At 42.1% G+C, this 27,785-nt stretch overlaps 1 protein-coding gene across 1 annotated transcript in view; it reads left to right on the top strand.

Annotated features, from left to right (window-relative positions):
* The window catches only part of slc17a7 (solute carrier family 17 member 7), a 58,861-nt gene that overhangs the window by 14,019 nt on the left and 17,057 nt on the right, over positions 1-27,785 (top strand). The window contains exons 2-3 of the mRNA XM_003226186.3: positions 23,938-24,190; positions 27,524-27,642. Of these exons, the coding sequence (XP_003226234.2) occupies positions 23,938-24,190; positions 27,524-27,642 (372 nt within the window). The remainder of the gene's footprint in view (positions 1-23,937; positions 24,191-27,523; positions 27,643-27,785) is intronic.

Below are 27,785 nucleotides of genomic sequence, written 5' to 3'. Positions count from 1 at the left end.
TCCTGCAATGGTTGTAACATTTTGTGCACAGTTGCTGAGAACAAGACAGCTGGCCCCAGAGCTAATCCTCCGCCTAGCATCCGGCATAAAATCTTTTCATAGATGCTGTTTGGCTTTCCCGCCCCCAATACCCTAACCCTTATATAATGTGACTTGTCTGTGAGTGTGTGTGTCTGTGCGTGTGACAGATTGTGCGTTCAGTTGGGAGAAGTTCAGCATTGACAGTGTTTCACCTGGAAAAAAAACCTAGCTTTTAAAAAAATACCACCGTAGGGAGTGGGACGGAGGAAAATGTGTGGAAACTCATCCTGATGAGTTCTCATCTGTGAGAAACTTTATGACGTGGCGAGATGTTGTGCCTTCTCAGACAAGAGAGCCCACGCAATTTACCTTTGGCAGATGGGCTCAAAACATAATTTAAGAAGGGAGGCTTGGGTGGCAGAAAGATGAGCCGAAGATGTTCATTCTTAGTTTTTTTTTAGGGTAGACAACTGTAATGATCACTTTTCAGGGAAGGGGACAAGAAAGAAGAATGTCCTAGTGTTCCTTGTGGATTTGATAACCCAAAGCAGGAGCGTCAAACCCATTTTCATTGGGGGCCACATCTGCCTTTTGGTTGCCTTCAAAATAATAATAATAATAATAATAATAATAATAATAATAATAATAATAATAATTTTATTTTTGTACCCCGCCACCATCTCCCCAGAGAGACTCGGGGCGGCTCACAGATATAAAACCAGCATACAGTGATATCAAATATAAATATCAAATACAAAGGGCCATTTAATCCATGGGCAGAGAATCCATGAATACAGTGGGTCAACAATCTTTTTTTAACATAGTGGTCAGTGCTCTGTATTTTTTACCCAAATTGGATCCACAGATATTAATGACTGACAACTCATCGGATTTTGATTAGCACCATGTGCACTGGGGATAATGGAAATTGCAATCCAACAGCACTTCTGGCTCTGAGGTTGGGGGGAAGGTTAAAGGGCATTTTAAAACCAGACATCATGTCCTCAAACCTTGTATCTAAATTCAAAACTCACTCTCCTGACTCAAAAGAAGAAACCACACCATTCTAGATGTTACTGTATCACAATTATTATTATTATCATTGCGGGTCCCAGTGGCGCAATGAGTTAAAGCCTTGTGCCAGCAGGACTGCTGACTTGAGGATTGGGTTGCTGATCTGAAGGTTGCCAGTTCGAATCCAACTCAAGTCATGATGTCTAATGATGGGGAATACAGGAACTATAGTTCAGCATCTGGAGGACTATTTAAAATAACATTGCGGGACAGATTCATCCCAAAGGCTCACCTATGTAAAAAGTTTGGGCTACTATTTATAACTACATGGAATAAGGCAGTGATTAGCAGCTTTTTGTTGGGTGGATGTTTGGAGTTGTAGCCCAACACATCTAGAGGGCAGTGAGTTATTAGAAAATAACCTCTCTCCTCCACTGCTTCTTCATGATATTCAGCTATTATTTTGTTATTATTGCTATGTGCCAACCTATGGCAAATCTTAAGTAATGTTATCACAGGGTTTTATTGATTCTGAAGATTTTGTGCACAAGAGGTTTACCACTGCCTTTCTATAAGTCTGAGAGACTGTGATTTATCCAAGGTCACCCAGTGGGTTTTGTGGCCAAGCAGAAATGTAAACCTTGATCTCCATATTTGCAGACCCATGCTCAAAATGCTACATCATTTCATTTTACCTATTTCTAAAGCACAATCTTAATAAAATTGTTAAGAGTAGAGACACCATACTGGCAATGAAGACCCACATAGTTAAAGCAATGATACTTTTCCCCGTAGTAAGCTATGGATGCGAGAGCTGGACCATATGGAAGGCTGAGCGAAGGAAGAGAGATGCTTTTGAACTGTGATGTTGGAGGAAAATCCTGAGAGTGCCTTGGACCGCAAGAAGATCCAACCAGTACATACTCCAGGAAATAATGGCCGACTGCTCACTGGAGGGAAGGATATTAGAGGCAAAGATGAAGAATTTTGCCACATAATGAGAAGACAGGAAAGCTTGGAGAAGATAACAATGTTGGGGAAAATGGAAGGAAAAAGGAAGAGGGGCCAACCAAGGGCAAGATGGATGGATGTTGTCCTTGAAGGGACTGGCTTGACCTTGAAGGAGCTGGGGGTGGCGATGCCAGAGTTCGGTGACTAAATGAATAAACAACAACAAAAAAGGACTTTCCAAGTCTAAATATCCCAAAGGCATCAAATCTTCTCTGATCTTGGAAGCTAAGCACGATCAGTCCTGGTTAGTACTTGGATTGGAGAATACAATGAATAACATGTGCTGAGAGATATATTTCAGAGCATGGAACTGGCAAAATGACCTGTGAGTATTCCTTGCCAGGAAAAAAATCCAATGGAAGCCATGAGATTGCCGTAACTCAACAGGTAACTTGAAGGCACTTTCTCACACAATCATTTCAATTATCTTCTAAGGACGGGGGACGATCAAGGAATCTGCTGCATGGACAGATGCAGAATCTGTCATCTCTTCCTGCTTCCTTTGATAAGACCAGTGAGAGATGAGAAGAACTGTACAGGCTGTGTGCTGAAAAACATATGATGTGCCTCCGTCAGCTAGAGAATTGAGAGTCCATGCCAAGAAAAGCTGGAGTGAGCAACCTGTTTACGAGTTAAGCAAATCCAGCCAAACAGCTTCTGGTTCGTCATGCAGGTTAATCCCAGGATGGAGGAGATGTGATGGAGAAGCCTAGTTCAGGTTAAGAGGGTTGGATTTGGCCAGAAGGAGCCAGCATGGTGTAGTGGTTTAAACATTATACTATGACTTTGGTGACCAGGATTTGAGTTCCCATAATGCCATTAAACCCACTGGGCAAGTCACTCTCTCAATCTCAGAAGAAGGCAATGGCAAAAATCTTTAGAACAGCTTGCCAAGAAAATTCTGTGATAGGTCCTCCTTAGGGTTGCCATAGGTTAAAAAATGACTTGAAGGCACACAACAAAATGAAGAATAACCTCTATAACTGGCTGTCTTGAAAACTTCGTAGATGCACCATTCTGAGGTCAGACCTTAAGAAAGTTACTTTTGGGGACTTGAAAGGGGGGATTCTGGGCTAGAGTCAAATAGAGTCTTTTCAAACTCTATAGTGTCCAGTGCTGGCAAACATGGGATACACATGAAATCATAGGTCTCTATGAGGCAGTGGTTAAGTATCCCAGTATCATTCTTCCTTGACTTTCTTGATTTTCAAAGGCTATATCTGCTTACAGTCTGATTGTCTCATTGTCATAGTTCTTTTTTGCCATTCCTCACTGCTCTCATTTTGGCACCAGAAAAGTGGGGAAAAGAGAGAGAAACTGAGACATTTTAAATGCAGGTGAAATACTGGAGGAAAGAAGATTACTCAGGATTGGCTCTGCCAAATCTAGACAGTTGAAAGATATGACAGTCTTAGCCCATTCTAATTTTCTAACTATTTTACTTTCTTTTTGCTCACAAGTGCAATGTATGGTATTTTCCTTCCTGTGATTATGTAAAATTAGGTTAGCCATTTCAAGATTGTCCAAAGCCCTGAGGATTTAGAGCCAAATCTTTAGACCTAGGGATGGGTCTTGATGATGTCTTTGCGTGTTTTTTTTATTAAGTACCAAACACAGACGCACAGATTATCAAACAGAAAGAAAGAGAAGGAGAACATATGTGTTGTCAAAGGCTTTCATGGCTGAAATCACTGGGTTGCTGTGAGTTTTCCAGGCTGTGAGGTATCTCACAACCTCTGAGGATGCCTGCCATAGATGTGGGCGAAACGTCTGGAGAGAATGCTTCTGGAACATGGTCATACAGCCTGGAAAACTCAGCAACCCAAGGAGAACATAGTTTCCTGTTTGGAATTGAGACAGAAATTTTAGCTAAAGGGGCTGTTCTCAGATCAAGGAGAAATGAAGAAAAAATTAGGGAGGAGGCACAGGGAACATTAATGAGATCTAAATATCCTAAAGGCACCAGATCCTGTCTGATCTTGGGAGCAGGATTGCCTTTGGTTAGTACTTGGATGGGAGAAATCCAACAAAAAGTATACATTGGCTGTATTTTAGAAGAAGGCCCTGACAAAACCACTTCTGAGTATCCTCATCAAAAGATAATCTATGAAATTCATGGGGCTGCCATAAGTTAATCTGTGACTTGAAAGCATACATATGGACAGCTGCTTCTAGCCAAGTGGTTTCAGAGGAAAGTCAAGGGTGAGCACAACTGGGAAGGAAGGAAGAAGTTAAGCACCTAACTAAATATATACATAGAAGCCCCTTGGAAAGTCTTTGCTAATTTGAGCAACAAATCAATTCAGCATTCCAAATTCATAGAAGCTGGAGCTGGAAAACTGGATGGAGCTCCTTTCTCTTGCCTGCACCAGAGTCCACCAAAATTAGAAAATTATATTCACATCTCCTTCCTGAAGATTACCTTCTTGGAGATGATCCATAGAGACTTATGCCAGGCCCTGAGATCTGACAGCCCTCTTTAAAATTTTACATCTATCCTAGATAGCCAAGGCAATAAAACCCAAGTTAGGCATTTTAATATTCACACACTACATTCCTAAAGAGACTTTTAAGAAGAAGAGGTGACAAATCATTAACACATCATATCACCATCTGTTAATGGCCAACTGTTGACTGAAGCCTTCTTTTGTATCTCTCTGCTCATAAGTTTGCCTCGTAATTGTCATGCTATTGGCTGCTTGCCCAGCTTATCCACTTATTTCAATTAACTGGCAGAGAAGCTGTTGAAAGAATTGAGGGATTCATGTAGCAGCTCAGCTTTTTCCAGCCCCATCCAGACGAAGCAACGATTGGTTCTCACATGAGGCCTTTTAACTCTGGCTCCTACAGTCCTTGAGTGTAGACTGATATAATCCAGTTCAAAGGAGATGATGTGGATTATCATCTTTGATAATCTGGATTATATGACAGAGTAGAAGGGGCCTCTGATACTTGGAAGCTGTCCAAACTTGTAGAATGACCCTTTTTCAAAGGCTGAGGGTAAGATCTAGAACTTTCATTCAGGCTACTCTTGTCTTCTTTATCTTGATGGTCTTGTAGTGGAGTTTTGGGCAGGCTATGGACTCAGCTTTTGAAAATTCTTCTTAACAGACATAGAAAATGTTTAAAGTATGGTATCTCAAGAAAGAAAAGGTGCCTTCAGGTCAATTTTAACTATATGAGTGAGAAACATCCAAATCACGCTTTCCTCAACAGATTGTGCAGACTCAGGGCAGCCATGGCTTCTTTGGTTGAGTTTCTCCATATGGAATATGGTCTTCCTGCTGCCTTCTACCGTACCAAGAATTATTGCCTTTTCTGATGAGTCATGTCTTCTCATGATATGACCAACATACAACAGCTTCAGTTCCATCATCTTGGCTTCTAGGGAGAGTTCAGCCTTAGTTATTCTAGGGCCCATTTACTTATCTACAGTATTTACAGAATTCTTCTCCATCACTAAATTTCAGATGAGTTGGGTTGTCGTGTGTTTTCCGGGCTGGATGACCATGTTCCAGAAGCATCCTCTCCTGACGTTTCACCCATATTTATGGCAGGCATCCTCAGAGATTGTGAGGTATAATCTGAGGATGTCTGTCATAGATGTGGGTGAAACATCAGGAGAGAAGGCTTCTGGAACATGGCCGTACAGCTTGGAAAACATACAACAACCATGTGATTCCGGCCATGAAAGCCTTCAACAACACATCAAATGAGTTGATTTTCTTCCTATTGATTTTTTTTCATAGTCTAGCTTTCACCATGTCACATAGAAATGGGGAATACAATGGCATGGACTATTCTAACTTTAGCATTCAGTGATATAGCTTTATACTTCAGGATTTTGTCTGAATTCTTCATTGCAGACCACAGGTGAAATCCAGATTGTCATCCATGCAAGCCAGCTTGAGTTTTAAGATATGCAGAAGAGGGCTTTCTCATGTCCCCACCACATTCAGTTGTAGATTTTTGAGATTTACTTTTTTGTCACAATGGTATATGTAAACTGGTGTGTTTGTTGTATTTTATACTTGAAAAACTTTTATTAGTACAGTAAGAGTTCCATAACGACAGAACTCATATCCACCGTTTCACTTACCTGTGCTCAAGGGAAAAACACTCTTGGGTTCTCCAGGTGATTCAATGGTATATCCTGCTCTGAGACTACCATAGAATTGTGTAAGAAGACCTGACAAATTACTGGACAGAAGACCTCTATAGGAATCTCTAGGTCCTCCAACAGAACTCTAAGGTAGTGGTGGCCAACTTTGAGTGCTCCAGGTATTTTGGTCTTCAGCTCCCAGAATTCCTGACCAATGGACAAGCCGACCCAAACACCTGGACACCACTGCAAGGCATGCTGGAACTGGAAGCAAGTAAATTAGAAATAAATTACAAATACATAAAATAATTTAATGGTGTCAGATAACCATGGTTTGGTCGGGAATATATTCACCATGGATCTTAACTGCAGTTGTGTTTTACATTTTTTTTAAACTTTTGCAAAATAAGATTTTAATTTAGTTTTGTTTTAAATATCTGTAAGCCACCTTGGATCCCATCTTGGAAGAAAGGCGGTATATATAAAACCCTAAAAGTCAGCTCTAGTTAGTACTTGTTTGGGAGACCACTATCAAATACTAGGCTAGATTTCCTAGGAAGAAACTGAGAAACCCACCTAAGAAAACTCTATGGAATTCATGGGTCTGCCTGTTCTGGATGGGATATGACTCCTTTTGAATGAAGAGGTTCATAGCTTGAGGGTGTCTGGACCTCCTTTGCCCAGGTTCAGCTGGTTCACCAATTATATCTTCATGGGGAAGGCTGATCTGGCCACTGTTTTATGCCTTTAGGCTACTACAAAGCATTCTACCCTGTGCTATTTTGAAAAGAATATGGTAGCTACAGCTAGTGTATGCATTTTAAAGATCATATAATACCAGTCTTGCAAGAACTGTACAGGCTTCTAATTTGCTTACAAACTCAATTCAAGCTTCTGGTTCAGACCAATAACGTCCTAAATGACTTGGGATCAATATACAGCATTGGTTCCCAACCTTTTTTTGACCAGGGATCACTTTGATCAAGTACCATTTGACTAGGGACCACTTTGACCAGGGATCACTTTGATCAAGTACCATTTGACCAGGGACCACTTTGACCAGGGATCACTCTCCAACATTAGTACCAAAAGGGTTATGAATCGTTTTCTGGTCAACTTTAGATTCGGTTTGGTTATTTGGGGTGCTGATTCAGAAAACTGCATTGGATATAGACCACATCAGCTCTGATTTCTGATGTAGAACATATGCCATCCAGTAATTGCCATCTGCTAACCCACAGAAAACCATATTTATAATCTAGAACTGATGTGGTCTATCCAATGCAATTTTCTGAATCAGTACCCCAAATAACCCCAGGAACAGGCCTAAAAACAAAGACACCAAAGCGCCCCCGCTTCGAGGCGCCACATGGAATGGCTCCGCTCAGGGGAAGGGAGGAGGAGGAGAAGCAGCAGTCAGGAGGCTTGTTGTCGCACCTTTTGTGGGTAGTCAGCCTCTCCCCTTCCGACATCCCTGTTGCCTTGGAACAAGGGTTTCGTGAGACCAGTTGCTCTCATTGCAACTGTGTAGTAACAGTGAGGCCATAGAGTCTGTGGCACAGACCATATTTTAGTTCTTGGGGACCACTGGTGGTCCAAAAACTATAAGTTGGGAACCACTGATATACAGGCAGTCCCCGAGTTACAAACATCTGACTTACAAATGACTCATAGTTGACAATGGGGCTAAGACAACAGGAAGTGAGAGAAATTTACCCCTCAGAAGGGAAATCAACTACTGAAAGAGTTATCATGGGAAAAAGGTCTCTGCTGAAGCTTTCTCACCAATCCTTATTTCCATAACAAGCCACAGTTTTCAACATCCAATGATCACAGGCACAAAAAGTGAGGTGAAATAGTCTGAACAGGGGCACAGATAGCAAAACAAACTCCTAAGGGATGTTATCCCTTCCCTGTGCTATCCAAAGATAGATATATAGATATATCTGGAGTTACACATAAAAATGTCTGTGTCTTTATTATTTATTTATTTACAGTATTTATATTCCGCCCTTCTCACCCGAAGGGGACTCAGGGCAGATCACATTATATACATATAGGGCAAACATTCAATGCCCATATACACATAGAACCGAGACAGAGACAGATGCAGAGGCAATTTAACCTTCTCCTGAGGGGATGTCCGATTCTGGCCACAGGGGGGAGCAGCTGCTTCATCATCCACTGTGACGGCACATCCTCATTCCAATTTCGTAAATTAGTTAAATTTGCCTCCCCACTTTATAAGTGGTACCTTATTTTCTACTTGATAGATGCAACTATCTTTTGGGTTGCTAGGTCAGCAACAAGCAGGGGCTATTTTTTTATATAAGTTTATTAATTTTAACTAATTACAAAAATATTTGGGACACACACAGTGTTGTGTATAGGAATTAATTAGATGGTTTTAAACAGGATTAAGGATTATTATCTTTTTTGGAAAACAGTTTGGCTTTTGGGCTTTGCTGAACCATCAAATTGGCTACTGAGCAAGGATTTGGGATAGTGGGTTAGATCAAGGTTGGGCTATTTCTGTGCTTTGGAACCCTGTGGTGTGCAATAAACCCCATAAAGCAAATAACAGCATTTTTTCAAAAATTTAAATGAGTATCAACTGACTTAAGCTTTCATTTTTTTTTTTTTAGTTGTGGAGAGGGTCACTGTTTGGGGAACCCTACTGCCACAAATAATGTTTCTGGGAGTTTTCAAGAGGGTTGTGAGTTTTTTTAATATATATTTTTGCTTGGTATTTGTGTGTGTGTGTGTGTGTCACAGGCTGCAAAAAAATGTGAACATAGTAAATACAGGAGTCCTAGACATGGATGATTTTCAATGTTTCACAAAGCTAGGGGAGAAAACATTAGGATGGGGGTGTTTTAAGTGACTGGAGCTCTTTGGAGGTAGCTCCATCATAGCATTATCAAAGTTGAAGTTGACTTGATGGCAAATAATAACACCGAACTATAAATCTCAATCTTTGGTCCCCCTGATGGTTTGAACTTCAACTCCAAGAATCCTTTATCAATATTATTTATTTATTTACTACATTTTATCCTGCTCTGTCTCACCTTGAGGGGCACTGAGGGCTTATATTTTGGCAAAATTCAATGCCACATTATACATAAGAAAAAAAGCAAAACATAACATTAATTAACTAAACATCAATAGACATATAAATAGAAATTAAAACCATTAAACATATTAGACCTATTAAAACATCATAAAAACAAATTGAACATTGCACCAATCCCATAGTCATAATTCAGCTGCTTCATTTATATTTGTATCGTGATAAAATGTTATACTGCAATTCTGTTACTCGCCGAATGCCTGCTTACACAGCCAGATTTTAGCTTTTTTCCTAAATACCAGGAGAGAGGAGGATGACCTGATCTCACTGGGGAGGGAATTCCACAGCCAAGGGGCTTCCACCAAGAAGGTCCTGTCCCTCATCCCTACTAGTTGCACCTGCGAAGGTGGTGGGACTGAGAGCAGGACCTCCCCGGCAGAATTTAACACTCAAACTGGTTCATAAGGGGAGATACGTTTGGACAGTTAAGCTGGACCGGAACCATTTAGGGTTTTATTGGCTAAAGCCAGCACTTTGAGTTGTGCCTAGTAGCAAATTGGCTACTAGGGGAGTTGTATGCTTCCTGTACATCGCTCTGGTAAGCAGCCTGGCTGCTTCCCGTTGGACTATTTGAAGTTTCCTAACATTTTTCAAAGGCAATCCCATGAAGAGCGTGTTGCATGTAACAAGAGTGTGGACTACTGTGGCCAAGTCTGACTTCTCAAGGGACGGATGCAGCTGGCACACAAGTTTTAATTGTGCAAAAGCTCCCCTGGCCACGGCGGAGACCTGGGGCTCCAAGCTCAGTGATAAATTCAGGAGAAATCCCAAGCTGCGAACCTGTGATTTCAGGGAGAGTGTAATCCCATCCTACACAGGCTGTAACCCTATACCCTGTTTGGCCTTTTGACTGACCAGGACTACCTTTGTCTTGTCTGGATTCAATTTCAATTTGTTCGCCCTCATCCAGACCGTCACAGCTGCCAAGCACTGGTTTAGGACCTGGACAACTGGCTTAGCAGAAGGTGGAAAGGAATGATAGAGTTGGACATCATCTGCGTACAGATGGCATTGAACTTCAAAACTCCAGATGATCTTCCCCAGCAACTTCATGTAGATGTTAAACAACATGTGGGACTGTACTAAACCCTGTAGTACTCTATAGGACAAAGGCCGAGCAGGTGTCCCCCAACAACACCTGAGAGCAGCCCTCCAGGAAGTACCGAAGCCACTGCAAAACAGTACCTCCAAATCCCATTCCCACGATGTATCCCAGAAGGATATCGTGGTCTATGGTATCAAAGGTCACCGAGAGGTCCAAGAGAGCTGACAGGGATACACTCCCCCATCCAGTTCCCTGCAGAGATCATCCACTAAGGAGACCAAGGCTGTCTCAGTTCCATGACCCAATCTAAAGCCAGACTGCGCTGGATCTAGATAATCTGTTTCTTCCTAGAACTCCTGGTGTCATCATTATCCATGTTGTTTGGACTTCTGGGTGTTGAAGTCTAAAAGTAGAACGATAACTGCCAGGGTTTCCTGAGGGAAGTAGGCTGATATTCTCCTGCCAGTTTAGGCAAGCTATGATTGTGCACGTCTTTCTAGCTTTAATTAGCTTTGTGCAGTACAACAAGGTAAGCACATTTTACTTGTATCTTTCCTTTAATGTATTTTTAAGTGTTTCTCTTTCTGGTCTGCTGGGAAAAACCAGATCCAGTCAGTTTGGAGGCACCTGGCTTCCTCCCAAATATATCTTAGTTTGTTGGCTAAGGACTTTATCGCACGAGGCTGATAAAGTACAATTACAACACAGATAAAAGTGCCTGTTGATATAGTGTATTGCTGTGGCTTTCCTCCAAGACACTTTGCACTTGAAATGTGATTGGATCATCTCTTTTCATTGATGGAAAAATTCCCATCAATGCATCCAATGTTGTTGTTCCCTGTAGGATAATTTTCTTCTGCTGCAATCCCAATACTGCGAAGTGACGCAAAGTCTCATGAGAATGGGATTTTGTGTGTGTGTGTGTCAGGAGCAACTTGAGAAACTGCAAGTTGCTTCTGGTGTGAGATAATTGGCTGTCTGCAAGGATGTTGCCCAGGGAACACCCGGATGTTTTGATGTTTTTACCATCCTTGTGGGAAGCTTCTCTCATGTCCCCGCACAAGGAGCTGGAACTGACAGAGGGAACTCACCCACTCTCTCAGGATTCGAACCACCAACCTTCAAGTCAGCAACCCAATTTTCAAGTCATCAGTCCTGTTGGCACAAAGGTTTAACCCGCTGTGACACCGGGAGCTCCATGAGAATGGTTAAACTATGTGACTGCAGTAGTGGCAAAATTGAATGGTGAAAAGGAATAAGCACAATATGTGTATGCTGGCTAGTGCAAGCACAAGTAGGAAGTGTGCAGAAGACTGATCATGGGAATCTTCATCAACAGAGTGCCAGCATCACACAACTGCACTGAGCAGTGAAAGAAATTCGTGCAATAATGGTATATTTCCATCTGATAAAACAACCTGGTTGTGACGAGACAACATTTATTTATTTATTTATTTATTTACAGTATTTATATTCCGCCCTTCTCACCCCGAAGGGGACTCAGGGCAGATCACAATGTACATATATGGCAAACATTCAATGCCATTAGACAAACAACACACAGAGACAGAAACAGAGAATATTTAACTTCCCAGCTTCTGGCTTGCAACATGCTGCTGTGATAAAGTCCTTACTTGTGGTCAGTGCCACAACTACCTGTTTATTTATGTATTTATTTACAATATTTATACCCTGCCCTTCTTACCCTGCAGGGGACTCAGAGCAGCTTGCAGAACACACATATGGCAAGCATTCAATGCCGTTATACAATTAATAAGGACAGGCAATACACAAAGAGAGGTAAAGGTATTTCCCATCTTATTTCTGGCATGTTGGAGGCTGTGCTCAACTCTGGCCATGGAGGGATCAATGTCTTTAAGGGCGCGTTTTATTACTGCCCTGCTAAAAGCAGTACTTATTTATTTACTCGTTTTTCTGCTTTCAATCTGCTAGGTGGGCAGGTGAGCTGGGGCTGATGGTGGGTGCTTACCCCGACCCAGGTTTGAACTGCCAATGTTTCGATCATCAGCAGTTTCACCCACTGTATTAAGCCCAACCCCAAATAGGCCATAGACTGCTTATTTGTCTGCATGCTTCCAATGTTAGAGAAGAACAATGTCCCAAGTCCGTGCCTTCAGCCATGAGATGACTTTGGGATGTTTATAGCAAGACCTCATGGCAATATACTTCTCTGTTATTTTGACACCACAGACCCCAACACAAGCAAAAATCTCACGAGGCTTAAAATTCAAAGCAGTTTAAAAAAAAAGGAGAACAAGAGGGGAAAAGCTCAAGCAAAGTTTAATTGCATTAAATATAGATGAAGAAGGAAGCATTTAGTGCTAGAGGGACATGAATTATTCAGAAAGGCCTGGAGCAGGTTTAAAAGGCATTCTGTGTGAGCATTCCTGCGTCCCTGGCCACCTCTGTGGCTCAGCATGACAGGAAAGGTTGCAAGACCAGGCGGTTGCGTCTGAAACTCCAAGCCAACGTACCTTGGCTAGCAATCATCCTGAAGTCCAAAAATAAGAATGAACAATCGATGCCTTTGGAACAACACATGTTACCATAAAAAGGTGAATACGTCAATTACCTGCTGCCCACTAACCATGTTTGGTTGATTGGCTGAGATGTCATGGAATAATCAGAAACATTCCAATTTCTCTGGGGAAAGATGTCAATAACAGCATGCTAACAAACCACAGTTTCTCTGATGGAAGGTCAGTTTGACAGTAGGAGCTTTATGTAGGACCTAAAATTACCAAAATTTATTTCAGCAAGGAAAAATGTAAGGTACATATAGGCATATATGTGTGTGTGTGTGTGTGTGTGTGTGTGTGTGTGTGTGTGTGTGTGTGTGTGTGTGTGTGATGGGTGACACCTGGCTTGACATGTGAAAGGGGTCTAGGAATCAATAGTATAATGTGAGTCAACTTCTAAAAGATGCCCATGTTAAAGATCTCCCAAGATGGAGAGTCCACCACTCTTTAAAGCAATGTATTCCAATGTATTGTATCCCATTATCTAATATCTCTGTTCTTCCAATTCTAATTTGAATCCATGAGCTCAAATTCTAGTTCATGGAGCAGCCAAGAACAAGTTGGCTCCGTCTTCCACTTGACATCCATACAGATATTTAAGAACAGCAACCATGCATAGCTTTACCGTGGATTTTGGAATATTTAAAGTATTACTAAACATAGACAAGCAGTGATATGTTTCTTGAGAGGGTCCAGGGAAAAGGGATTCATTTTCTCTCATATGAATGGGGGAAAAAACTCCATAGACCAGACATTGCCAGCCAGGTGCCCCTGAAGTTAGGACACATCGCCCCACTTTGCCTTTTTGTTATAGCTTTATGTTAGAAGACACCAGGTTGCCTAATTTTCCACAATGTTGCTCCTCTTGCTGTCAAGTATATAGAAAAAGGACATTACAAGCAGATATTTTCTGTCGACATTCTCTGATGATTCAGACATAGCACTGCAGAATGTCACGCAGCTAAATTCACTGCTCGTAGTTTCCTACCAATAGCACAGTGATATATTTGGGAGTGCTGGCAGTAAATCCATAAGTCATGATACGAAGGAGAGTGAAAAATTCTGGCAGCTGTGTAGAGCCATATCAAGAAACCAATCCTCCTACTTTTGCTCTTGACTAGGAATAGGCCTTTGGTAAAGATAGGCCAAGGCAGCTCCCAAATACTTGACATTATTGTTGTCGACCGCGTTTTAGGGGATCGGGGCCCTTGAGGAGAGACCCGATCCGGTCCTGAGAGAACGGACCTTGGCGGAGCCAAAAGGAAAATACGAGCCGCAATACAACCTGAAGCCGAAATGAAGAAGGTCCGCCAAAGTTGAAGGAAAATCCGCCAAGGAGTCTTTATTGAGCAATTCAGCTGAAGAGGACTCTGGTAGCGATCATTCGACTTACCAGCAGCCCCATACAATCAAAATAAAGCCATACTTATACAAAATTTCAGTCTGACAGCCCTTTGAATTTCCCGCCCTGCTTCCCCGCCTATCTGGTCGTTGATAGGCTAGAAGGTTGAACGAGGCGGGCTTTCGTTTCCCGCCTCGCTCCGTTGGCCCAATAGGAAGCTGCCTTACGTCTCCACTCGGGCCAATCAGGAGGGAGAAGGCAGGAGTTAGCGAAACAATGAGGTGACGGGGACAGGAACCAGAGGATTAAGTCCTGCTAGACTGATTTCTAAAGGGTGCTTATTTTATTAATGGCAGCAATCAAGGACGTCCGGGTTTCTGTCACATATACAGATTTCAGATATGCCTTGGGGCGTCAGAGATGGAAGCAAAGATGGGTGGTGATGAGCCATATTGACAGGCTCTGCAGGGCGCCTTCCTGAGGTGTCCTGGATATTTCTTTGGGTGAGCTATGACAATGTTTGCCTTGGGGCGAATCTCCTTTAGGTCAGCAACTCCGAATTCGGCGACTCAAGCCCTATATTGTCCATGCAATTTGAATTTGATTGGATTTAGCGGTGGCAGATTATCCTTTTGTTTTTGGGAAAGGAAGCCTGGGTCATAGGAAATGGGATAGGTTCTGGGGTTCATGTTGAGTTCAAAATATTTCCTATTTGATTTCATGATTTGACAATTATATGAAATAAAATGAAAAATAAAATAAAGTTGGAATATAAACCATGCTGGGAAAAATACATATTTTCCGGGGATCCCAAAGAGTACAGATACATATAGGCAGATAGATAGATTTCATGGAAATAAGGGAAAATTCATAAAAGTGAGTTACATTGCATAAAGGGGAATCATGAATGATATAAACAATTGAAAATACTTGATAAGAACGAAGTTCATAACATCTGGAGAACCCAGCATGGAAATTCATAAAAGTGGCGTTTTAGCAGCATGATTTTACAATTCATGAAGTTGTTATCTCTTGTCTCAGGCTAAAAGGTCAAACACCTTTTGTGCAGAGAGTTTTAGTAAACCACAGTAAACTCCAGTAAAAAGTCTCAATCACCTTCTACTATAAATATATGGAATATAGAACATAAAAGTCTTGATTTTTGAACTATCTTTTACAAAGTCCTGGGGGGGGGGGGGTGGTCACCTCGATCACATTATGGGATAGCTCATAATGGTGATGAAAACTGCAACTAAGATCAGAAAGGACAAGGTAGCCTAAGGTGGCTGAGAGATGACACCAGTATCTAATGGAGGATCAGTACTACAAGTTCTAGATCCAACTAGCAGTATTAGTATTGCAGGTTCTAGACCCAACTTGGAGTATCACTGTTGCTAGTTCTAAATCCAACTCGCGGTAGCAGTATTGCGAATTCTACATCCAACTCGGAGTATCAGTATTGCAAGTTCTAGATCCAACTTGCAGTATCAGTGTTGCAAGTTCTAGATCTACCTTGCTTAGAATTGCCAGTTCGGGACAGTCTTAGGCCCTTAGGTCTCCAGGACAAAACCTGAGACCTAGGAATTGCCCCTGGTGATGCCATTAAGTGTTGCATGTTAAGTGTCAACAGCAGTTTGTCATTCAAATACACACACAAACACACATAGAGAATGTATTTGCCTGTTAGGAAATTAAAACAGAAAATTTAGCTATCAGAGTTCTTCCTGGATCAAGCTGTAATGAAGGTATTGTTTCTTCCCATTTGCTTGGGCAGAAAAAAAAATCAATCTAACCTACTTGGTTTTGGCCAGAAGATGGTGGCGGAGCAGAATGGAATATGGGTCCTGATGCTACAACAAATGAGTGGGAAGAAAGCAAAGTATAGTAAGATCTCTATGTTTCAGTAGGATACATTCCCGAACTTAAAGAAACTGTGGATAATGGCAAACCCTATTGAAATGCATGACTTCCACCTGAGTTGCCATAGAGTCGCATTGAAGGACACAAAATTCCTGGAGAGCTATCCTCTTTAGGAATTTCCTAGGTCCTCCAATACAACTCAATTTATTTATTTATTTATTACAGCATTTGTATCCCGGCCTTCTCACCCAAGAAGGGACTCAGGGCAGTTTACAGTAAAAGCACACATATATAAATAATACAGTATATTGTAATTCAATTAAAATTAATTCATCAGACATTCATAAAATACACTTATAAATATGCAGATTGGTGCGTTCAGAGTCTAAAAAACTGGGACTGTCATTGAGTTCCAACACACATAGTAATAACTAATGCTGCTGTTAGGAACACACCATAGAATCATGTGGACATCCTAGAAAATCCTAGAGAAGATATATTTTGTCAGATGTGTGTAGATGAAATTACACATATGGGAATTATACTGTCAATACATGCACTTCCTGCAGAGTCTTTGGAAGTTGAATCAATCCGTGCAAATAGTTGCAAATGTCTGCTCTTCTAGCTAAACTGGAGATTTGCATAGCCTTTTCCTCTCATCCAGAGCTGAATTCATCAAAACTGCAGAATTTGTATTGGGACAATCTTAACCATGGTATGCTGCTAGTTCCCATATGGGCCTTCATAATGGATTTGCCTCAATTCTGCAGCCTTTATCCTGTCACCAAACACGCACGCACATGGAGCACTGAGCAACAGTTTGCACGAAGCAACAGTTTCAAGGGATGTGCGTGTGTCAAGCCGGTGGCAGCTTATGAAGATGCTTCTTGCGAGTGGGGGAACTGTGTGTGCTTGCATTGCATATATCTCTGCATGTTATTCTTGGCTTTCTTGCTGCATATTTGATGTAGAAGGTGACAAAAGGGGAGGGGAGAGAAAGGACGCAGGCCTTGGCTGCCGTACAGAACTGCTGAGCATGACAGCTACCTCCATATGTTCCTGGTCGCCTTGTTATCCGACATTAGCAAAATAACACACACACCCATGCTGCGATGGCATTGCATCACTCGCCTCTTGTGTCTCACCTAGGCTGATAAATTGAACATCTCCAAGCGCTGTTTTATAAGGAGCAGGAACAGAAAGATTTCCTGCAGGCGGCCCTGTACCGCCGAGGAGGAAGCAGGAGGAGAGGAGGAAGGTGTGTGTTCCTTGTTTTGCGACCCCACCTTCTATTTTGGGTTTTTGATGCGTGAGAACTGAAAAGGTGCCAATATTGGCACCTGTTCCGTTAACACTGTAAAAGGGTGGAAAGAGGACAAAAATATCTCTGATAAGGTGGCTACACAAAGAGAAAGATCGTGTGTGACCTTGTTGAGGCTTTGTGGGAGATATAAACCCTATTGAGGTACATCAGCAAAGCATCGGTCAGTGTTTCTCATCTTCTAATATCCGAGGCATGTGCCTTCTTCTCTGCCCACTCAGAGAAATTATGAGTGTAATGAATGCCATTAGTTCAGTGTGTGTGCAGGAATCATTTATCATAGTAACTTATTTGCATTTAGAAGTCAGTTTGCAGCAATCCAAGTAAGAAAAGTACAACAGACCTTTGTTATCCACAAGGGTTTAGTTCCAGGTCTCCCTGTAGGCACCAAAATCCATGGATGCTCAAGTTTCTATATATACATTGGCATAATAAAATTGTGTCTCTTGTGTAAAATGGTAAAATCAAGGTTTGCTTTTAAGATTGGAGGAGACCATTTCCAAGCTGAAAATAGTTGAATCTATAGGTGCTGAATCTGTGAACATGGGGGGCTGATTTTAATAACTTTTGCCAACTTGGCTCCATTCTGATTTTACCTGGCCAGATATGTTCCAGTTTTATCTCTGAAATGTTGAAGAGTATGGGAGTCCCATTAGCTTTGCAAACGACATGCATCACATAGACCTGCTTTAAATTTGAAAGGGAGTGGAAAGAAAGCTTAGATTTAATAAATAATTTAATAAATAAGAGTTTCAGTGGGCGCCTGATGCTTAGGTCTGTCACGTTTACGCTTGGTACGATCATCCCTCCACATTCCATTAGGATAAGGGTGCAGGAACCCCATCAAAATGGAGAAATGAAAATGTGTTTTGAGATATCAACAAATCTTAGTGTTATTGTTGATTAATGATAAAAGGTGACACTTTCCTTGTAATAATTAGAAAAAAATAGTCTTAACTATTGGTCCCAGTAAAAACTGCATTGTAATTCATGCAATAACTTCACAGTGGTCTTCAAATTAGCGGATTTCTCGGTCTTAATGATTTTTTAATTTTAAAATTATTTTTAAAATAAATAAAAAAATGGAGAAATGACAATTAGAAATGTGTATTTTAAAGTCTTGCTAGGATACCTCTCCAGGAGTCTCTAGGACAGTCCTCTGGTGTGATCTTATGACCAACTTCTGGAGGACCTTGATGATAGAGTCATGTTAAAGAACCTAGTGATTCATAGAGAGAATGTATTAATTAAATCAGCAAAACCTGCATTTACTTGAGTCTAATGCTCACCTTTTTTGTCTAAATTGCCTTCACAAAATTAGGAAGTGCATTAGATTCTTGTAATATGGTAAATACTTTTTTTTTAGTTTCAGGGTTTTGAAAATTGAGTTGCACATTAGATTTGATGGCGCATTAGACTCTAATAAATACGGTAATCAAATCTGCAAAAGCTAAACGTGCAAATGTGGATGGCTGACTGTAATAGGAAGCACAAGAGATTGAGGCCAATTAGTTTGGAGCCAAAATACTGCTATCCCAAAGAGAGGTAATGGTTTTGACCAACTCAGTATATGCTGTAGATACAAAGAGCAAACTTTTCTCCTAGAAAAAACCCCAAAACAAATCAGATTGATGTGTAATTGTGAGTTTCCAGAAGTCCTGCAATGTTCATCACAGTTGAGCTTGTGGGGTTTTTTAAAGGTTAGATGAACTCATCCCATTGTCTGGCAATCCTGGGCTGCATGCTGGCTAGAGCCCCAAAATGCTTCCATCTGCTGACCAGCTGTTCCTTCAGGTGAGAGGAAAGGAAAACTGCTGTTCCAGCACTGCTATATGCAGTGTAAGGACAATGATCTTGATGCAGGAGGTCAGTGGGCGAAGGGGCAGGAGCAGACCGAGGTGAAAGCCAGCAACCTGAGCAGATGGCCAGTTCTTGATGCCAATTGCTATGCAGACATTTTTTCTAAGATATCTGATGGGCCATTCATACTTGAACCAAAAGGCACTTACAATTCAGGGGTAGGAGAATGTCAGATTTCAGGTATGGTTGAAATCTTTGGCATCACAGACATTAACAGAGAGGATGAGGCTGGTGGCACAGACTTTCATAGACTTAGGGTGCATCTGCACTCTAGAATTAATGCAGTTTGACACCACATTGACTGTGATGGCTCAAGGCTATGGAATCCTGGGATTTGTAATTTGGTGAGGCACCAGGCCTCTTGGTCAGGGAAGGCTAAAGACCTTATAAAGCTACAACTCTCATGATTCCATATCATTGAGACATTACAGTCAAAGTGGTGTCAAACTGCATTAATGTGTTAAAAGGTAAAGGTTTTCCCCTGACATTAAGTCCAGTCATGTCTGACTCTGGGGGTTGGTGCTCATCTCCATTTCTAAACCGAAGAGCTGGTGTTGTCCGTAGACACCTCCAAGGTCATGTGGCTGGCATGACTGCTTGGAGCACCGTTACCTTCCCATCGAACTGCTAGGTTGGCACCCTTAATCTACTTCCTCGGTATTCTTCAGTTGGTGAAGATACTTCTGATACTTCTTTATCAGAAAATTTGGTATTCTGGCTATTGGCTAAGCGCTTGTGGGAGTTGCAGTCCACGGTCTGGTGCCCCATGCCAGTACTATTGTATACGTTGAGCCATTTTGCCAAAATCTAATAAATGCTTACTTAGAAGAAGTTCCCCTAGGGTAGATTCTGTTTATTTCGAGGCAAAGGACTCTAGGGAGACTGAGAGATGTCATTCCTAGCAAGGCGCTTTTCCAAAGCTCTGTCCACACCTTGATTGTAGTATCCCATCTCGGAGGTTTCTTTTGGCCTGCCAGCAGGTGGGGCTTGGACCTGGTGGCGTGAAGGTGAAGTCGGAGCCGGAGGAGCTTATGGCCTCGCCCAAGGTCACCGCAAACCTGCTGGCAATTGGCAGCTTAGCCAGGGATATTTAAAACCTTCCCCTCCTAAGCTGCCGGCTCCGATGCCTTGAGCTGACGTCAGCTCAAGAGGGATCATATCCAAAGTCAGGCAAGATCCAGAGGTGGGAAGGTATGTGTGAGACAGAGAAAGGCAGAGAGAGAGGCAGAGAAAGAGATGCTCTACTTTGGAAGAGAGTGAAGACCCAACCAGCAGGGGGCGCCCTCCCTCAGTAAAAAATGTGTTACGTACTCTATTCTGCAATCTCGCAGAAAAGCTATTTGGTTGACTATAGGTTCTTCCAGATTACTATAAATAACTTTGTGTTCTCATAATATATTTTCCAGGTTTTGTCATTTGTTATCCCATCTGTGTCTAATTATTCCATTTGCCCCTAAAGGTAAAGTTAAAGGTTTCCCCTTGACATTAAGTCTAGTCATGTCAGACTCTGGGGGATGGTGCTCATCTCTATTTCTAAGAGCTGACATGCCTCCAAGGTCATGTGGCTGGCATGACTGCATGGAGCGCTGTTACCTTCCCACCGGAACCGTACCTATTGATCTACTCACATTTGCACATTTTCGAATGGCTAGGTTGGCAGAAGCTGAGGCTAACTGCAGGAGCTCACCCTGCTCCCCAGATTTGAACCACTGACCTTTCAGTCAGCAAGTTCAGCAGCTCAGCGGTTTAACCCACTGCACCATTTGCCCCTATTTGTAGCTATTTCTTGGATCTGTACCGGGGTGCAATATCCCTTATTTGACCAGAAGTGTTCGTGATTTTGTCCCCTGGTTTTTGGAATACCTATAGTTGACTATATGTATGCAATGACATATCTTTGAGAAGGGACCCAAATCTAAACACTATTTTGGATTAAAAATATTTTGGAATACCTGTATTAGTATATATGCTAATATATATCTTGGTGGTGGGACCCACTTCTAAACATACAATTCATTAGTTTCATATAGTTAGCTCTCATATACATTTGCTGGGGTTGGAGGGCAGGACCTCCACAAAAATTGAAAAACCGCAAATAAGCACACTGTTTTTTGTTTGTTTGTTTTTTGACATGCTCTCTAAGAATCTCTTAGTCCTTCAGCACCAGTCTGTTATCAATTTCTGCCAGAGGTTAATCATAAACATATACTGAAGGACTTACAAATATCTAGAGAGGTATTAACTCTAGGAATAGAGTCTAGCTCATCCGCTATTTGATCACAGAACCATACTGGAAGACCTAGACATTCCTCAAGAGAGAAAATATTAACTAAATCAGTAAACAATAAAATATGCACAAGTCATATCAAAATCCATAATTTTGGCTGCAAAACTTGCTCTCAACTTAAACACAGATCCAACTTACACATGAGTATATAAAGTACTAACATATTATTATTAGTCTCCACCAGGTGAATCTGATTGTGATGTGCAAGTCATAGCAGGTGTGGTGAGAAAGCAGGGGCCATAAGAGAATGGGGAGGAAGAAAAATAGAGGGAAAGGAAAGCGCGTATGAATGGGTGGGTTTTCAAAGGGGTCTCTGGAAGACGGGTCTTTTGTCTCCGTTGCTAAGGGGGATAGAGAGAGGAGGAGGAGTTCTTAGGCCTGGTGCCGACATTTTGCTCACAACCCATCTGTGCCAGCTCTGATGGGAACAGCTTCTGCGTGGGCACCTGCTGTCTCCCCACCGGTGTGTAAGAGCAGGAAGGGGGCGGTGATGGATGAGGACTTGGGGGGGCTCCAAACCCTTCTAGACTGCCTTCTTCATTCCTCATATTCCCCCACCCCAGTATCAGGTCACCAAGACCAGCTTCCTTGCATCCAGGCAGAGGCACATTCTGCTGTCCAAGAAAGTATCACCCCAAAGAAGTTTGACACTGCTACTATCAGGGCCACACAGGTTTTCCTTTTGACTTCTCCCCTGGTTTCTACAATAGGGATCCCAGGGCCCTCTTCACCAGTTCTCAGGGCAAGGGGGAGGAATCTCAGGGCAAGAGCGCGGCCTTGAATATTTGTCTCATTTGTTTCTCATTTGTTAGCTGGGTGAATGGTGTGCCCTTTGCAACTGTGTCTGGTGCTTAATGATATCACCACTTATAGTATCACTCTTGTAAGGCAGAATCGTAGACTGAATTGGAAGGGTCACCTAAAGACTAGTTATTCACACCTCCTGCCAGTGCAGGAACCCCTCACTTAAATACGCATAGGGGTTTGTATGCATTGAACCATTTGAAATAATAATAATAATAATCATCATCATCATCATAATCATCAAGGTGGTCCCAGTGGTGATCGGCACACTGGGTGCAGTGCCTAAAGACCTTGGCCTGCACTTGAACACAATTGGTGCTGATAAAATTACCATCTGCCAGCTGCAGAAGGCCACCTTACTGGGATCTGCATGCATTATTCGCCGATACATCACATAGTCCTAGACACTTGGGAAGTGTCCGGCGTGTGATCCAGTACAACAGCCATCAGAATGTCTGCTGTGGACTCATCTTGTTGTGTTAATAATAATAATAATAATAATAATAATAATAATAATAATAATAATAATAATACACATTATTTATATTCAGCTCTATCTTCCCAGACTCTGAGGGACTCAGAGTGGATTACAAAACACATATGAGGCAAACATTCACTGCCTTTTTATACAAGGACGCACAATACAGACAGAGGTAAAGGTCTTGTTCCATTTTTCCATACCTAGGAGCCAGTTACCTGTAGATATCCCAATCTGTTGGTGGCATGTTTTGCATATCTGCACAGGGCACCCTTTTACCTTTCCACCGAGGCAGTACCTATTGATCTACTCGCATTGCATGCTTTCAAACTGCTAGGTTGGCAGAAGCTGGGGCTGACAGTCAGGAACTCATCCTGACTCGTGGCTTTGAACTACCAACCCTCCAGTTGATAGATTTTCTTGCAGCTAGCGGCCTAACCCACTGCGCTACTGCAAGAAAGCAAAGGTGTCACTATATCAGCCACCAATGTGGACAAATAAGAGTATTTCAGAATTCTGTACTAGGGATGCTCAACTTGTAGGTGAGAAAAACCCCAGCCAATGATAAGAAAGTGTCAGGATGGCCTTACAGTAAGCCAGAACACATAACAGGCTTTTGGGTACTTCTAAAGAACTGACTTATTTATACACATTAAAGATGGGAATAGTCAAGCCCCTTGTATCTTTGCTATTAAATAGAACAGCTTTGCAATACAAGGTTTCTTCCTTTATTGCAAAAACATTTACAATCAGTTTTTGACAGATTTTAAATCGGTGCTGTGTGGAATCACTGGAAAAGGGTACATAGAGCTTCCCTGAGTCCTCTTGGGGAGAGAGGGCAGGGTAAAAATAAAGTTTTATTTATTTATTATATTATAGTTACATGCTGGAAGGACTGAGATTGTTAAGAGTTTTATTGCTGCTAGGTGGCCTACCCAAAATTTTCCAAGTATTATTATTTTGTTTTGTTTTAACACTTTACAAAGTTGAAGCTTGGCATAGAATATTGCAGGAACAGATCATGAGGGATTACAATCCTTGCCCAGGACAGCCATTTCTGGGCAAGTATCAGGCCTGACTATTCTGACCCTTCCTTCTTGATCTGATCTTGTCTCTTTCTAGGATCCTTGAACGGAAACAGCCGGGAAGTGAAACCCTTGAGCTGACAGAAGAGGGGCGACCTGTTGAGGTGATCGAGAAGCACCAGCCGGTCGTTGACTGCACCTGCTTTGGCCTCCCTCGCCGATACATCATTGCCATCCTCTGTGGCTTAGGCTTCTGTATCAGCTTTGGCATCCGGTGCAACCTGGGAGTGGCCATTGTCAGCATGGTCAACAACAACACCGTCTATGAAGGGGACAAACTCGTCATGAAGGTGAAACTGTCCTCCCACCGCTAAGGGGTGCTGGCTTTGCTTTTCCCCCAGACAGAATACTGGCTCAACTCTAAGAAAGGGTTGGGTGACAAATTCTGCAACCGTCCGGCATATTTATTTTATTTATTTCCCATACTTGTATCCCGCCCTTCTCACACCAAAGGGAACTCAGGGCAGCCTCACAATCGGCAGCAATTCGCTGCTCAACATACAATTCAAAAAATAACAAATTACAATTGAAACCAAACATTAAACATTAATTAATTAAAACAACAGTTAAAATCAAGCAAGTTCCATATTGAAGTCCAAGATAGATCCATTAATAAAGTTCTCAGTTATTGCACTGCTCTAATTACTGCTTAAATGCTTTGTCCCATAACCATGTTTTAAGTTCCCCCCCCCCCTAAAATACAAGTTAGAGGGGACTGTTTTGATTTCATTGGGGTGGGAGTTCCACAAGCGAGGAGCTACCACTGAGAAGGCCCTGTCTCTCGTCCCCAAAAGTCGCACTTGCGAAGGTGGTGGAATCGAAAGCAGGGCCTCCTTGACGATCTTAACCTCCAGCGTGGGTCATAGGGGGAGATACATTTGGACAAGTAAGCTGGACCAGAACCGTTTAGAGCTTTATAGACTAAAGCCAGCACTTTGAATTGTACTTGGTAGCTACTCGGTAGCAGACTGGCAGCCAGTGAAGCTGACGTAATGGGGGGTTGTATGCCCCCTATACATCACTCCCGTCAGCTGTCTGGCTGCTGCCCATTGGACTATTCGAAGCTTCTGAACAGTCTTCAAAGGCAGCCCCACATACAATGCATTGCAGTAATCTATTCAGGATGTCAGATTGCTCTTCCCAGCAGCCTTAGCTAGCATAGCCAAGAATGAAGGATGCTGGAAGCTGTCGCCAACCATCATATGGAGGGCCTGTTGCAAGGGGAGGTTTTCAGGCACCAGATGTTTTCTACAGTTGGAGGAAGAGTGGAAAGAAACCAGCATCATACAGGCAGCCCCCAAGTTACAAACAAGATAGGTTCTGTAGGTTTGTTCTTGAATTGAATTGTTTGTAAGATGGAACAGGTACCTTTTAAAGTGTAACTCCAACCAAAAACGTATATTTTTTCAGCTTTGGGTAGCATAGGGAAGGGTTAACACCTGCCCCTATTCAGAAGATTTCACCTCATTTTCTGTCCCTGTGATAATTACATTTTGAAAAATTTGGCTTGTTGTGGAAACAAACATTTTTTGATAAAGCTTCAGCTGAGACAAGTTTTCCTCCATGATAACTCTTTCAGGAGTGAATTTCTCTTCTGAGGGGTAGATCTCTCTCCCTGTTATCTCACTCCCGTTCTTAACTATGAGTCATTTGTAAGCCAGATATTTGTAACTCGTGGGCTGCCTGTAATGACTTGAGCATTAGACTACAGCTCTGAAGATCAGGATATGAATTCCCACTGAGCCATGGAAACCGATTGGGTTTTCTTGGGCAAGTCTCAACCAATGGAAAATTCCCTTTGAACAAATCTTGCCGACAAAACTCAGGCCCCATTTACATGACCATATAATGCAATTTCAGAATGCAGTCTGACTGCACTGAATTGCATTATATGGCAGTGTAGCTGGGCCCCCAGTGATCAGGTAGCTTTAGGGTTGCCATCAGTCAGAAATACTTTATTTCTTTTATTGCTTTATTGTTTTGCTTGCTTTTATATTGTTGTGTTTGGGCATGGCCACATGTAAGCCGCCCCGAGTCCCTTCGGGGAGATGGGGCGGGGTATAAGAATAAAGTTATTATTATTATTATTATTACTATTATTATTATTAAATGACTTGAAGGTACCTGACATATAAATACGCAGGGGGCAATCTGTTTCCCGCATCAGAACTGTCAAGTGGGACAGTGAAAGACTGAAAAATAGATACACTTTTTTGAAGAAGAAAAAACAGAATACAATCAACCATTTGGATTCATAGGTTGTAATCCGCGAGATAGGGTGAGCTCCTATCTGTCAGCTCTAGCTTGCTGGGACATGAGAGAAGCCTCCCAGCTAACACATCCGAACTCTCCCCTGGCTAACGTCTCTGTAGACGCCCAATTCTCTTACACCAGAAGCAACTTGCAGTATGTTCTTAAGTCACTTCTGACATAATAAAAAAATCCATAGATTCTGTATTCACAGATTCAACCAATTAGGACTAGAAAATATTTTTTAAAATCCAGACACATATACCTTGATGGCATTTTACTACACCATTTTGTATTATGAGACTTGAAGATCTATGGTTTTTGGTATCCATGGTGGGGGGGGGGGGGGGGGGCTGGAACCGAACTATCCCTGCACTCTGTGGAGATAAGGGTTTCCTGGCACACTATACATACATACACGTACATATATAGATTAGTTAACATCCCAGCTTCATGAGGACTGCCTTGGTTAGTTTATTACATCTCCATTCCGGTTCCCAGCCAGCATCACATTAAAGTAAAGGTAAAGGTTTCCCTTGACATTGATTCTAGTTGAGTCGGATTCTGTGGGGTGGTGCTCATCTCCATTTCTAAGCTGAAGAGCCGGCATTGCCCGTAGACATCTCTTAGGTCATGTAGCCAGCATGACTGCATGTAGCGCTGTTAACTTCCCACAGAAACGATAGCTATTGATCTACTCACATTTGCATATTTTCGAACTGCTAGGTTGGCAGAAGCTGGGGCTAATAGTGGGAGCTCACCCTGCTTCCCCAGATTCGAACCACTGACCTTTCGGTCAGCAAGTTCAGCAGCTCAGAGGTTTAACCATGAGGGGAAGGGGGCATCACACTACATTCCAATGAATTCCCCGACTATTCATATAGTTGTCTACTGACCTTGGCTTTCTTCCTGCTTTGGTCCCTCAAAGACTATTGTTAAAACTGAACATGTCACCTTATCACCATGTCCACAAAGTTTGCATTTCTGTTGCTATTCACCCACTAAACGTCTCTTCCTGGTACTTCATGCACCTGAGGAAGAAGACTTAAGTCTAGAAAAACGTATGCTACCAATTTATTTCTCTTAGTTCATCCCAAAGGTGCTACAACAGTGGTTCTCAACCTGGAGTCCCCAGAAGTTTTTGGCTTACAACTCCCAGAAATCCCAGACAGTTTATCAGCTGTTAGGATTTCTGGTAGTTGAAGGCCAAAAACATCTGGGGACCCCAGGTTGAGAACCACTGTGCTACAAGATCCCTTTGCATACTGATATTCCAATCTAACACAGCTGTGTCTTTGAATTCTACTTGCTACTTATTTTAAACTGTAATTCAAACCATCCAAGCCATTTGTCTGTTCTCCTTTTCTCTACAGAAAGCTGAGTTCAACTGGGATCCAGAGACGGTGGGCATGATTCATGGGTCGTTCTTCTGGGGTTACATAGTCACCCAGATTCCAGGTGGCTTCATATCACAGAAATTTGCTGCTAATAGGTAAAGGCTAAGTTGTGTGTTGTTTGCTTCGTGAATGATAGGTAGGGAATTGGTGACCTTTAAATCAGATCAGGCAATTGCAGAGGCCTTCGGGACCCTCGGGAGTTAGGTGCTGCATAAACTACAAGCTTGTTTTCTGCTGC

The sequence above is a fragment of the Anolis carolinensis genome, chromosome 6 (assembly GCF_035594765.1).
Source record: "Anolis carolinensis isolate JA03-04 chromosome 6, rAnoCar3.1.pri, whole genome shotgun sequence".
Taxonomy (NCBI): Eukaryota; Metazoa; Chordata; class Lepidosauria; order Squamata; family Dactyloidae; genus Anolis; species Anolis carolinensis.
This window is presented reverse-complemented; position numbering and strand designations above follow the sequence as displayed.